Here is a 15,310-nt window from a genome sequence, read left to right as displayed (position 1 = left end):
TGCTGAAATTCTTCTACCGGCACGCCATATCAATAATATTTCTCGTGTGTGTTGACAAAATACCAGTTTATATGCCTCAATTTCCTTTTAAACAATATTATTAATAAACTATTATTGTAATCCATGCACCTTTGCAACTACTATTTCTTATTTTTTTATATAAAAACCTATTTTCCTCACGTATAATTGTTGATTTAGGTTCTAAAAATTAGCAACGCATGTAAAGAACGTTAAAGACGCAAATTCTAAAAACCTTAACTGACAGTTTCAACCCCATAATTGACACAAGTCCAAATATTGCTGAGACTCGAAAATATTTAATAAAGCTGTGGTGTCGTGTACAATGCCAGTGAATTGAATTTGAGGTTGGCGAATCTAAACCGTAGAGGAAGTTGGTCCAATCCTACTCACCTGCAGCTACATTTGAATTTCAAATAAGATGAGACAAATCTGCTCCGTCGCTACCCCAATGTTTATCGCCCAATAGTTTTCTCGAGCTCTTCTTTACTTGTGTTTCAATTTTAGTAAAAGCTTTTCTCAACGTGCGAAAACTTAGCAAAATGCAGTTTAAATTGTATTAAAGTGGCTAAATTTATTGTAAAAATAGACTGAAATTTATTTTTAGTAAAGTAACTTACATTTAAATTAAATTGCTTAAAACAATGTTAGATATAAAAATTGTGTCTCAACATGTGTGATCGACTAGACCCTTGGCCTCGAGAATCTGGAAACTTCATTCGTGATCTCCATTACGAATGAAGTTAGTTTTAAGTACTATAAATTAAATTTTAAATTAAAAATTACCGGTTTTTTTTTTCAGAACGCAATGCTGTTGATTCTGCGCTCGTTTAAATTTTAGTCTTGTACTGCTAGGATATTAAAATCGTATTTATAAAACTCATGTCCACCGTACCGTAAATTTAAAATGTTTATTGAACTCATTAGAGAATATTCCACGTAATCAGTAGGTATCGATATCTCGTACTGATAATAGCTTCCATTGTTATTGAAGAGAACAAGAACGATTAATTATCCATTGAACATAATTTGGGTGGATCAGCTTCCGTAATCTACCCGTCTCGTATTGATAATGGAATGCCGATCGGCAAATATGCTAGAAGGTACTAAGTTTCATACAAGTTATAAAGGAATGCTGTGTGTACATTCTTGCTTTGTCATATATTGGTAAACGTCATAAATTCATCACACCTTAACTTTACTTGATAGTTATTATTTTCAACTGCAGAATAGTACTCATTTATTACATATAGAAAATGTGTTTTTAGAAGTCCTCTGCAATATTCCACCTAGTAAGTAACTTTTTTTGCCAAAAAGGAAAAGTATGAAAATTTTGTATTAAGATCCGGAAAAACAAAACAAGTAGAAGATTAATTGTTTTTCCCGGATTTTCCAAGTTTGAAGTTGAGAAGCTCATGCGGTGTTTCGCTGTGATAAAGATGCAAGGACTTGTTATCTTCCAAACTTTTTCCTTCGCATAAGAAAAACCGGAACCCCTCTTAATAGAAAATAAATTGGTCGCGTGCTTTTAATGTTACTTTTGGCTATATTGTTGAACAACGGAAAGCTTTAACGTAAGTCAATAAGCTTAACTCCCGACAAAATTGGTAAACTCAAAGTAATTTAATAATAATATATATACAAGTATGCACGCCCAAGTACTATAAATCCATATAGTACGTTTTTTCTGGTGAATTCAGACATCTAACACACTTATAGTATTTGTTTGCATCAAAAATCCTTAAAAAGTTAACTATGTCTACAAGCGTGAAACTGAACGATCACGAGTCACAATTTATTGGCAACAAATTGAACCAAAACGCAGATCACGTACCACTAATTTCCAACATTGTGACTTCTTCCTACTTTTTACCCCTCGAACTTGTTTTTGGAGATATTTATAGTCAGCGAGTTTCTCTGAACTGGCGACGAAATATCCTTTTAATGACCGTTGGAGTGTCGGGTTTCTGCAATTTAGATTAGTCCTTTAATTAAATTAACATTATGATCCCTATCTCGGGAGCAGGTGGGCGACGTTATTGCCCTGTTAGAACTCTTTCCCCTCTGTGTTCAAGATTTTAAATGTATAGCCCGCGTAGTCCCAAACGGCATCCTTAAGAATTATGTCTGTAATTTACCAAGCTCTGACAATAAAATCTTTTAACCTATCAATTAAAGGTAGGGCGTTTAACAGATATAAATAAAGTATAAAGCGTTGATAATGTAATATGGTTAATGATTACTGGGCAAGAACCTTCAGACGAATTTTTGAACGTTAATGTAACTATAAAAACCAATTTTTAGCGATTTATCTTCAGGTCAAAGCAATTTTCTGGTAAATAAACGGAATGAATTTGACTGTGTTCAAAGCACTTGCTATTGGCTCAAACCTCGTCTACAGTCTGAAGACTTAATTGAGCAGTTAAAAGTATGAATGCAAAGAAAAGTAGAGCAATCGACTTTGATTAATGATCAGCTACTTTCTATAAGCACCAGTGCTTTCAATTAGCACGAACGCTGCGGTAGCTCTTCGGACAAATTTAACCCTCGTTTCTTTTCCAATCTGTTTGCACTTGGCTTTGTCTATTTTTAGGAGCTACGAGTATTGGAGCGCAGGTCGAGCGAAAAATTAGAAATATCTCTATCCGAGCCGATCGCGATCGACAGCTCCCAATGATTGTTCTACGTTGCTACTTTCTTGTTGGAAAGCGATGTCTTTATTGGGATTTATTCTTTATCGTTCTAAGATTTTTTCTATTGTATTTGAAATGTGTTTACTATACCTTTATTCTGTTCGTACAATAGTATAGATATAACTACCCATAAATAATGTTACATAAAAACAATCATTTTTTTAATTTTTTAGTAATTTCGAATTTGGATTTATTTTATTTGAAAAACTTCTTTATATTTTGCGCCCTTTCACATATGTTTTCGCGTCAATTATCAAATCACAATATGGCAGGGGATTTTAAGAAAATAGTATCCCCTTGCACAAAGTGGGTATGGAGCCGTCCGTCATATTCCAGACTCTTTAAAAGCTTGGTATCCGCTGTATGTTCGTCTGTTGGAGGCCCGAAAAGATGGGGGAGGTCGCGTGCTGTTAAAACTACAAAGGCTGTCAATACTGATAAAGCCGCAGTTCGTCAAAACCCCCTTTAGGACGCCAAAAACCTTATCGCGAAAAATGAAGATTCACGATTGAACAACTACAAAAAGCAAAATGATAAAGTGTACGCTCACAGTTCTAAAGAAGCTGCTCAAGTGGTCGAAAAGCTACAACGTGGTCATCATCCTGCGTCCAGATTTCATTATTTAATTATTATTAAAAATACATTTTCATTTGTAACTTCACTTCTAACTCAGTATTTATGGCTGGACTAGGTATATATCATCAGGTCAGCTAACAATGTGTGTAACATTATTATTCAATAAATAATAAATAACGTGTGAAATACAAAAAGATTCTATTCTCAGATAGGGAAATATCTCTTTAGATATTTTGCCTATTTCTGATATTCGAATTGCTTCTGATATTAATTGCCTTCCTCAAGTGACATCATCGTTATGATTACGTCATAAAAATATTATTAGGCATTTTGATAATTGTGTTCGGTGGCGGTTGTTGTTTCAATAAAACTCTTTGTTTGAAGCTGGGTAACAACCATAACAAATACAACCACAACAAAAATAACAAAAACAAACTTCCCTTACCTAAAGGTTTATAAATCTAAATGACACTTATGTTATTGGACATTATCGGAAACTAGAATATTTAAAGAGCTTAATATTGGCTTCAAGTGAACGATAGTTGTTGACATTTGGTTTACGCTTCTACTTATCACCTACAATATTTATATGTAACTTAACTAAAGTTAAGTTATATAACTCGAGAAATGAAAAAAATGTTGATTCGTGATAGTGTTTATCATATTTTATTTCAACAATAATTTGTTGTACATAAAATATTGTTATTAATATGGTATTTTTTATGCGCCATCAACTACTAGTAGTCAAAGTACTCATTCAAATTTCATAAAAAGTTACTTTTCTTCATGCATTAGAGATTGTAAATGTATGTTTTCCAGGTATTCATTTTATTTAAATACATTATATAATCATTTAGGTGTGCAATTAATGCATCCGTTAAGCACATAACATTTGCACTTAAAAAGGACTGTATACACGTATGAAAAATTCGATGTGCACTGCCCCAAGCCTTTCCGCTCCACTCGCTGCGCGTCGATCGATCGTGTGCACACACCTTTATTCCGTTTTTATTTATTCACATTTATTTTGAACGCGTTATTGAATGTCGCCAGATAATAAAAATAGAAAATGTTTACCTGTCGAAAAATCCAAACTAACCAATGTAAAATTTCGAAATTTGAATATATTTTGTTTGGATTTTCAGGTATTTTCACATTGTTTTTGTAATGTTATGTATTTTTATTGGACACATTTCGTAATATTTATACAGTTTACCTTATAGAAACGAAAACGTATTTTTCGTATTATTAACGTCAACTTAATTCTGCGGGCGGATGATCTAAACAGTTCATTCATTCAAACTAAGTTAACCGTTAAATTGAGATAAGCACAAAGTAAAATAAGGTAAATATAAATAATACTCTACATTCTAGCTATAGTAGTAGTTCAAGTAATAGCCTTATATACTCTATACAAGGTTATACCTAATAAATAGAAGTTCTAGTTTCTACCTGCGTTGGTGTAATTTGTTTTTGAATGACACTAATAATAATAATTAGAAACTGAAATTGATTTTCTCGTATAGTTCATAATGAGATAAAGAACATGTAGTCAATGTATCACGAAATACCATTAAAACAACATAATAAATGTTTTAACGACCGACGAAGTTAGACGTACGTACATTATTCAGTTAAATTGTTAAATTTCATGAGCTTGAAACATGGTGCAACATGATAATAAGTTCTCACAGAGAAAGCTCCAGTGTTAGTTCTGCGAATTTTCCTCTTTTCTCTGAACGAGTATGAAACATAACTCAATAGTGAGGGGATTCGAGCGCAACCAAGTGTAAAACGGCCGACGTCGAGGGCGCATTTTCAAACTGACCGGCCACCGGTACATTCTCCGTGATTTATACATAACATTGTTTGACGTAGATGTGTTTTATGTAGCACTACGCGTATGCGCGTAGCATGCCCTACGAAACCTTACATCGTAGGGCGATGTGTATTTGATACGGTAGCTTTAAATATATATTTCTTAATAAGACTCTTTTGTTACATATGCGCATGTTGCAAAAATGTTTGACATACATACAATAGCTACTTAGAGCTTCTAGTATATTTATGACTATGGGGTTTATTCTGACACAGATTTTTTATGTTAATTTAAAACATATAAACAATGAGATAAATAATATGTGTTCCAACCACACAATTATTTTATTTTTAATTGTACAATTAAATGTCTTATCATTTAAAATTAATTACTCAAAGATTTAAAACTTGTATTTTAATATCAGTATAAACTATCTTAAATATTGGAAAGAAAACAAGCTTCTATATTTAAAATTGGCGAAGCAAAAATAAAACGTATCCTTGATACGGGGATGCCCGTTCATCGAAGTGGAAAATAGCCGACATAAAGGTCCCACATTCTGGTGCTGACCGGACACGGAAGCTATAAAATATATACGAGAGGTACCCTTCACATGGAGTGCCATAACCTCAACAAAATATGTTTAAAAGCCCCTTGAAATACATTTTTATAACGGAGTAGAGTATTTTCTATTCGCTTTTGTGATAGATTTTATAAAAGGAATATGAAAACGGTCAAAATTCACTCATACAATCTAGTTGTTATGGTTTTCATTATGAAACACCCTATTGTTTTTTCTATAATATGCATTATTCCACAAAGTTTGATGTTGAAAAAAGATCGAAAGGAATAAAATTGAAATTGAGGTACATAAATAAGGTGAACAACAAGATGGCGGCGAGCAGCGGCCGGTGTTACCAGCAATTAATCTCCATTTCCCGCACGCGCCAAATCGCGTCGCCATTACGAGCACTGTTTTATTTCATTAAATGGACCCACCGAATTAATGCGTTGAAACGTTTACTAAGAGAAAGAATAGAAAATCTACTAAATGGGCCGCTCTTGCATTACGCTGCTCCTTTTGATATTAAAACAAAAGATGGGTTTCGCCATTTTGAATACAGTTGTCAAAATTTGTTGGTACCATTGATATTTTAAATAATTCTGCATTGACTCAAGTTACAATAAGTAAACTTTCTTGGCGAAAAATTAGTTATATGCCTTTCTGTCTTATTCCTTTTATAAGCATTATTTCTTATAAGTACATCTAGATGTAGTAAAGTATGAAGGTCTTGACATATTTTGAACTAATAAACACATTTAATTCTATTGATAAACTTTAGTAATCCACAAAGATAGTAAAAGACAAATGGTATGTTGCAGGTGCGGACTTTGTTCGTGAGTGGACTTCCCATGGACGCAAAGCCTCGGGAACTCTATCTACTATTTCGGGCATATGAAGTAAGTTTTGACGCCAACTTCACCTCAAAGGATGAAGTTAAATAAATCACTACCCATCTACGTTTCGCAGTTTAAGGATTGAGACAAATTATTATTAGTCTACCTGCCACTCAAACCTTACAAATCTAATCTAATACTTGTTTTATTTTAAGTATTATACATAAAGCAACACAACGGAACCAATTCACTGCGATCTCGTTTTAAGTTATCATGCCTATATTGGAAAATGGAATTCTGTTCATAAATCAAACATATTTCACGATTGAGAAAATATTATGAATCGCGTTGCGTCTCTCGTCACGCAGAGGGCTCGGCTGGGATTACGGCATCGTCGTCGTGTCATGCCCCGGTACGTAATATTTGGATTGAATCGATTCAGTTCATCGATAAGGGGGATTAGACTCGGCTGGCACGGATAGCACCGTGGCCATTTCTTCCTAAACTTAAACGAGGGTTCAAATATCGCGTGTATAAAGGTACACGGTACGGAGTGATACCATTTTTGATCGTTAAATGTATTTCGTATGAACTGAATTTCGATTATTATTCGAAATTGAAGATGATTAATGTTTCTTATTCCTTATAGGGCTACGAGGGTTCGCTGTTAAAAGTTACCAGCAAAAATGGAAAAACCGCATCGGTAAGTTATATGATAATAATGTTTGTACTAATCATAATGGACTTGATTTTATTCATGACTAGAGATATTTTTTCAGCCTGTTGGTTTCGTCACGTTCCACACTCGAGCTGGAGCGGAAGCTGCTAAACAAGATCTTCAGGTTGGTTCAAAATATATTTAAATGCAATATATCTTAAAATAAAACGTTAAATTACTTTTGAAAAAGTTATTAAATGAATCTTAACTGATTTGGTACAAATTAACATTATAAAATGACAGTACAAAATTGCTTAAAAGCAATTCGCTTAAGACACATAAAAATTCACGTGAAAATCTATGCATACGTACGAGATTCCACACCAAGGTGATGTTTGTAAATACTAAGACGAGAGCACGGTGTTACTAAACCTCTTCTCATCACATGCCGCAACACTGCCAAAACGCACATAGTTAATATTGTCATTGTAGACTTGAAATAACATTTTCCCGTCTCCGAGTAACCGCATCGTTTATGCTAAGTCCATGCACATGTCGAATTGCCAACGTGAGCCCAACGTAAGCCACAAAGCCCGGTCCCAAGTGGTCTATTAATTACGGTGTAAATACGTACTGCATGTCACTGTTTGACAAGTTTTGATGTCACATCCCGAGCACTGTGTGGCACAATTGCAGGCGCAGGCGTTAAAATACCTTCCAAAAATCTATCAAGACAAAATGAGATCATTCCGGGTTCGTACACAATAAACAATTGAGTATAGAATTCTTAAGTTCTATGACGCGATTATGTCCCCTTGTGGACGAGCGGCAATGACCATCGTCATTATATCGGAGCGCCGCACCGCTCGCGGCTGTTCACAGCAGGGTGTCCGGTTCGACCCCGACATGCCGCAAACGATTCGGCTGGAGTTCGCTAAAAGCAACACGAAGGTCAGCAAACCGAAGCCGGCCGTAGCCACAGCCGCGCCAGCAGCACATCCCGCATTGATGCACCCGCTCACTGGACGTAAGTACCGCCCTTTGCACACACCGCCCCGCGTTCGCTCGATTATACCGATTAGCCAACACGGACGAAAATTCCATAGTAATCTAACGGATAAGGCCCTTATAGTGTTTCATACATTTGTTTTGTTTTTGATTATCGTTTTATACTTGCTTACTGCTGTTTCTGGAAAGTCAGAGAGGTTACCATGACTACTATAATCTATACAATATTGTGTGATATGTGTATATGTTATAAAATGTGTCTATGTCTTTCACTAAATCTACAAAGTAATAAATCAACTATAAAATACCATTTCGATAATTGTGGTCAATGTTACAGGGCAAAGCAACTTATTAATAACTCCATTGAAAAATTAAAATAATAAAAACTGCAGTTAGGAAGTTACCTTAAAAGCTTATTAAAAAAGCGCTGAATTCTAACGTAGCTTTTTTTATTACGAAACCATTAGTTACGAAATAAGTTAAGTTGGTACTTTACTGAACCTAGAAAATGGATTACCGGAAACTTTCTCCTTCACTACCACATGTTCCTAACATACATGCACAAACATACCGATTTAATCCCTAAGTTTTTCAACACAACCTTGCAAATATGATGGCGTGTCGAGCGAACGCAAATTTTGGGCAAGTATATGTAATCGCTTACACGTACCACGCAAAGCCTGGCTCCGCGAAGCTATTACCTATCAGTCGATCTGTCGGGTTCTTTACTGCTATTCTTTTTGAACACATAACGTTTTTTGACAAGCCACGTTCAACTAGCTTTCTTTTTGAATAGTAAGGCACGTTATTAATTATACATATTACGTTAGTCTAACGTTTTCCTATCAATAGTCAATGATGTTTCGATCAATTCCAATAATGTGGATGCCTAACTTTCCAAAGAAATCCAGCTGATTATAAGTAACCAATGAGAGTAAATGTATATGAAGTTGTAAATAGCATTTGCCTTTGTGTATCGTTGTATGCTCAATTATAACTCTGTGTACAGACTTAGCCAGTCCGTTCTTCCCCGGAGGGGGCGCTGAGCTATGGCATCACCCGTTAGCCTACGGGGGGGAGTTGCCGACTTTGTCCCATGGACTGGTGCATCCAGCCATCCACCCGCAGATGGCACCAGTCCGTTCTTATCTCTGACTAGCTGCCGCCGATAGGCCACACCACGTAAGTAAAACATTTATATATAAAAACTAAATGGAAGCGAAGAAAAAACTAATACAAGTACTTTAAATAGAACGATACATTGGTATATAGCCGCTGTTCGAACGCTCAGCTTGCTTGCTAATAAGTGGCTGTTGTAGACTATATAATTTTTATGATCGCTGGCAGACCCCGCTGACGTTAGGCGCCTGCGTGTTACCTGCGCCCGCGCTGGGTTCGCCAGGGGCCGCCCACGCCCCCCCTGCGCACCCCGGGCACACACCGCATCCAGCGCATCCCGCGCCCTGCTCTACTCTGTTCGTCGCCAACCTTGGCCAATTCGTATCAGAACACGAACTCAAAGAAATTTTCAGCAGGTACGTCTGTTTCGATGGTCTTCTGTTTACAAAAGGTATCAACTGGGTGTAAACTGCTATGAACATGACAAATTCATTTAATAATATATATTTACTATGCATCTTTATATCGAACAAATTTTCGGTATAAGCACATTTTTATATCCTCCTTTTTTGTATACAAAATAAACATAATCCAGTTGGTTACCTTATATACGTACAATCTGCATGGATATATTAATGAATTGTAAGAAAATATAAAAGATATTGAATGAAAGATAAATGTCTCACAGTGCATGTTGCACCATGTGTCCAATATGGATTTAATAATAAACAAATTATCTGACTCAAACTATTAAACATTTCAAGTTTGCGTTAGATAAGGCCTGCACACGTATCACCTCAAGCATGACATCGACATTATGTACACAATATCACATAGCGAATGAGAGCACCGATTATTAAATCACTATACTGACCGCAATGCACCTTTTAAACAAAATAAACTGTTCAAAATTTAAAACAACATTGCAACGTGCGTTTACTTTTATTTTGCCTCGGGTAGTACATGTTATTTTGCAATTTCAATAATAATTTACACAGTATTTGTTAAAGGCTTCAAAAATCGCGCTTTCCACGTCAGAACGCTGACCTGTCTATGTAACTAAATATTAAATTAAAAAAAAAACATCATAAATATACAACATACACGTGAGGCTAGAGGGGATACGAGTGTGGTATGCCCACGTTGTGTAATCATGACAGTTGTGCGGGCTTCTCGCGATTGCGGCTCTTGACCGGAGGAGGTGGTTCTGGCCCCGTAGCCTTCGTCGACTTCGTAACCCCAAGCGAAGCGGCCGCGGCCATGACTCGTCTGCAAGGCGCTCTGCTCCTCAGCTCTGAGGCGCCTATCCATCTCGAATACGCGAGGCATAAGTTGGCACACAACGGCTGGATACTCGCACATGAAGTATGCACGCGCACTGCTATTTCAATACTACACCGTTTCCTTTCTATTAGAGAATCTTTTAATAAATTACTGAAACTGTGTAGCATGATTTGATACTACGGATTCCATTTGTTTTTATACCTCTGTAAATTAATGTTGGGTCCAAAGTTTAATGAGTCTTGTTCTAAAATCACTTGCACCTTGCACATAGTTACCCGCTTCGATATATGACTTGCGTTTAAATCTTTCGTAGACTAATGTTGTTTTCTATCAGCAGGGAGTCAAAGGGGGAGAAGAGAGCGAACAGCATTAATTCGTTCGTGGCTCTCGGCACTTGACAACCAGCGCACTGAGGGACGCACGATACTTTTCCTCCGAACCATATCCAAAATAGAATTTCAGCTGTGGAAGATGGAGCTCGCACAACCCTATATCCACTTTATTGCTTACCTGGCCAGACATATTAAAGTCAAAGCATGAACGATATTTGGTTTTGATCATTTTCGTTTTTATATTTGGCTTTAAAATGTTAGGTCCATATTGTAAGAGCTCTCGTCTTATTTTATGTTATTCGTAGGAACAACGTCTAGAGGTGTGGTGTATTATGTTGATACCAAATTTAGCGTAAATTTATTATAAGTTTAACATTCCACTTTATTGTTTACCGTTTGCAATGAAATATTTTAATATATAATTTTTGGTAATACGTTAAATGTATCTTTTATGTAAAATTTAGATTTATTTACAACTAACTTATTGTATATTCGTTTTTATATAAAGGCCGATTTATTCAACTGAGAACATTAATTATTGTAATACTCACTGGGTAAAGACTAGTATAGAACTGCTTAGTGATTGTATTTCTTGCAATTGATAGGAACAATTCTATGCTAGTGTTAACGCAGTTAATATCAGAAATTTAGAATATATCTCATTCGAATAAGCTAAAAACCAAAGGTGCCCTTCATAGAAAGATTACGTTTTGTTAACTAAATATTTCAAGTTAAATGATTTTTTTAAAGTTGTAATATACGATAATTTTGTTTAGTCTCGATAATATTAGTATTTAAATGAATTTCACGAATATTTCAAATTATATTTACCAAATGCTTTCTTAGTGATTTTTATATTTGAACACTCGTTAAAACGCTGGCACTTTAGTGTTGGTCTTACGATCCTATCTATTAAAGGATAATGCAATAAAGGTAATATAGTGTCGCCCTCTGGTGTCGCTTACTGTAAAGTGCAATACATTACTGAACACTCGAGTCCCAACGACCGGCACCACCGCCGTATAACTTTCTATTTATAGTATTAGAACTAGTGAAAATGACAATTTAAAAGATAATTTTCTTATTCCCAATCTAATCGCAGCATAATTGATATTATGTTGGTCCTTTCTAATTTTCACTAGCGCTGAAACTACTTTTACGTACTTGTGCCTTGATCTATTCCAAAATTTGGTTAACAATCTTTCTATGGTTTGTTTATCTATAATATACGACAGTGGTATCGAGATCAGTTCAGTGTTGCGAGAATTTAGCCTTGGCCTTATAAGATTAAATAAATGTAACCGTAATGTTAAAACTAGTTATAATTAACTGGCGACTCGCCGTGCTGAATAGTGAAATGATTGTTCTATTTGCATGCTTCGACGAGCTTCTTGGTTATAATCTTATAAAACAAATAGTAGATTTACTGTGTAACCTTTAGGTCAGTACCATATAAATTAGTTAAGGGTATTTATTGTAGATCACCATAGTTACATTAATAATAAAAAAGTTATTCATACATAATGATTAAACAATGTATTGAAATAAAATTTTGAGTGTTAGATATAATTGAAATGGAAGATTAATATATTTTTATTTTTAGCTAGTTAACTATCGCACGCAAAATGAACTTGTGAAGTTACCATGTGGTTACAAGAAAGTACATTGCGTTGCGATATAGCAATAAACCAAAAAAATTATAAATTATAATTGCCTAGAAACGTATTCTGCTGTAATATGTAAAAACTATATGAAAAAAGTAAAAAAAAAAATCCCTGCATAGGCTAATTATAAGGTTTCGAAAGTTTTGATATAATTGACGTGACAGACCGATGCGTGCACGCAAGTGTACAATTCCGTAAGTTCTTATGAAAAATATCTTAGTCAATATTTAATAGAAATATCGTCAATTTTTAAACAAACTTAGCTAAATTTTATACGTTGTTTATAGTAATCGATAAATGTGAAACATACTGATCGTAGCGTATACACCAAAGATAAGCGATTTACATAATATAAATACTAACCTCTGACCGTACCAAACATTATTTGTAGGCGCGTACTGCGGGAATATCGAATATCTAATATTCCAATATCTACAGGAGACCAGGGCCTTCTATATTCTTAAAATCTTATCGAATACCAATTCAACATCATATTTCTATTCATAAATCGTTTTATTCATCATTAAAAGGTCCACGTCTTGCAAAAGATATAATCGTGTTACGCGAAAATCCCAAAATCGCTGTCATCTAACTACTAAGTCAATGTTTACTTATTTAATTCGGTATATTATGCTAATTCGTATATAAGTGATTGTGTAATAGTGTAGTAGAGATCTCCCATAACTCCGGCGCGCGGTGACCTCTACGCAAGTGAAATACAACGAAATTCCTGTTATTGAACTTTGTGAATATAAATGTAGTTTCTGGACTTTGTATAAGTGGGCAGTGCTCAGGCGTTAAGTGCCCTAGAACTATGAATCGATGTTCCTTGTACGTTTAATTGATTTCACCCTCTTAATTTCGCGTGTCACGTGACAAGTATTCCTGTGTTCAGAGGCTGGTAGGGGTCGCCAGTGCCGCCAAGATTCCGTCCAACACACTAGCTAGCGTAAGAGACGTCCAGTGGCTGCGGACACGGCTACGTCACCTATTGCGGGACTACTCGATACATATCATCGTGTAATATTAATGTAATTAGAGTTAAACAAAACTGTTTCATAGAGACGTTTATTCTGTATCCTTGTCTACTTCTGATTATGCAATCGGCTATATGTCACGCTAACAGCTTTTACGTTATCGGAATTCTCGCTTGGCTAAATTTCACCTTGATATTTCAGCTTGTACAAATGGAATTATTTAGCGAAGATCAAATTAGTTTGAGAACAAACGGGTGAATAGTGGATACGCGATAAATAATTGATGATTGTTTACGATACAGACTAGAGGCGAGCGTGACATTGCGCCGTGCGATAGAGTAGTTGGGGTGTAGCATCGCCTTGCAAGTTAGGTTAAGTGACGCGGTAACACACAAACGCCGTGCATCGGAAACATATCAATTCTGTGCCCCTTAATAAAAATAAAAGTTAGCTAATAACTAATATAAGAAATACATATGAATAGCATAAAGAAACAAAATAATCGTTCGAAGTATCAAATACATTCTAAGTGTTGTTTTCGCACGCCGAGACATATTGCGAATTAGATATGCTCGAAATGGTTGACGCATAGTACCCGAGTAGTGTCGCGCAATTTTTATTATTTTAACTTAATTATCGCAAGTAGTTTTAATTTTTCTTGTTATATGTAGGCTAAAGGCTTAATTACTAAAATAATTTTTAAACGCTTTCGTATTCAGTATTAATGAACTGGTTTTTGTTTATTGCGGTGACAAGAGTAAGTGTTGCTGAAAATTTATTTGTATATCCAGCAAATTATACCATACAAATATATATAAATTAGTGGTTAATTGTTAGATTTGTGTGACTTGGATTATTTAAAGCTTTTAGAGCAAAGGTAAAGTGTTATTGTGGTTTAAGAAAAAAAAACATAATGACATTGTAAAAATAGTGATAAATTTAGCTTAATTGTATAATTATTATGACTTTTATAGATGTTCATTGATTTTTCTTTTCTTACTTCATTGACTATTGTGGCATTGGAGACGTCATTGTTAATTCAAATAAATTTGAGCTCATCCTCAATCGAAGTTTTTATTCATACATCCCTTCGATATTAACGTCGATCAGTCTCCAAATTGAAATCAGTTCAGTAAATTTCTGTGACAAATTTTCATTTTCTCTCTCGAGTACAATCAAATTCTATATATAAACTGTATTAAAATCTTCTTCATTCTGTCATTTGTAATTGAAAATCTAGATATTAATATTATATGTCTATTTTAGGATACCAATATTAGGATAATTATTAAAAGTTGAGCTTTGAATTTGCTTGTAGTTGCTTTTATACGTCTTCTTGTAAAACGAATTACATTATTATACATGTTACAGTCTTTGTTTTACAGAGACGACGTAGATTGCAGGTTAAATTAATAAATTCTTTTCGTGATTACGAGGCAATGTTGTATTTATGTTATAATTAGTTTTAAAGCATTATAGGGTCCAAAGATTGGGAATAAAGATTATGCGAGAAATCATTCTTGTTTCCTTAGTTCAATTGGTCCTAGCTCAGAATCAGAAGTTTTAATGACAACATGAATATTTGAGTCCCCTACGTATATGGTACACATAGAATATCCCAAGAGGGGTGGATACAATAACTTGCCCCAAAGGGAACTCGCTGGAAGAATGGTTCAAGTATCTTGTTTAAGAACAAAAGATTAGAATCTGCCGACATACTAATGTTTAAAAAAGCTACCAATTTCTTTTTAATGAAAGCAAATA

At 34.9% G+C, this 15,310-nt stretch overlaps 1 protein-coding gene across 1 annotated transcript in view; it reads left to right on the top strand.

Annotated features, from left to right (window-relative positions):
- The window catches only part of LOC123712885 (protein couch potato), a 124,485-nt gene extending 109,874 nt beyond the window's left edge, over window positions 1–14,611 (top strand). The window contains 8 exon segments of the mRNA XM_045666240.1: window positions 6,490–6,567; window positions 7,154–7,207; window positions 7,284–7,346; window positions 8,045–8,189; window positions 9,180–9,352; window positions 9,518–9,705; window positions 10,450–10,654; window positions 10,911–14,611. Of these exon segments, the coding sequence (XP_045522196.1) occupies window positions 6,490–6,567; window positions 7,154–7,207; window positions 7,284–7,346; window positions 8,045–8,189; window positions 9,180–9,352; window positions 9,518–9,705; window positions 10,450–10,654; window positions 10,911–10,946 (942 nt within the window). The 3' untranslated portion in view covers window positions 10,947–14,611.
- The last annotated feature ends 699 nt before the right edge of the window (window positions 14,612–15,310 follow it).

This window comes from Pieris brassicae, chromosome 8, assembly GCF_905147105.1.
Source record: "Pieris brassicae chromosome 8, ilPieBrab1.1, whole genome shotgun sequence".
Lineage (NCBI taxonomy): Eukaryota > Metazoa > Arthropoda > Insecta > Lepidoptera > Pieridae > Pieris > Pieris brassicae.
This window is presented reverse-complemented; position numbering and strand designations above follow the sequence as displayed.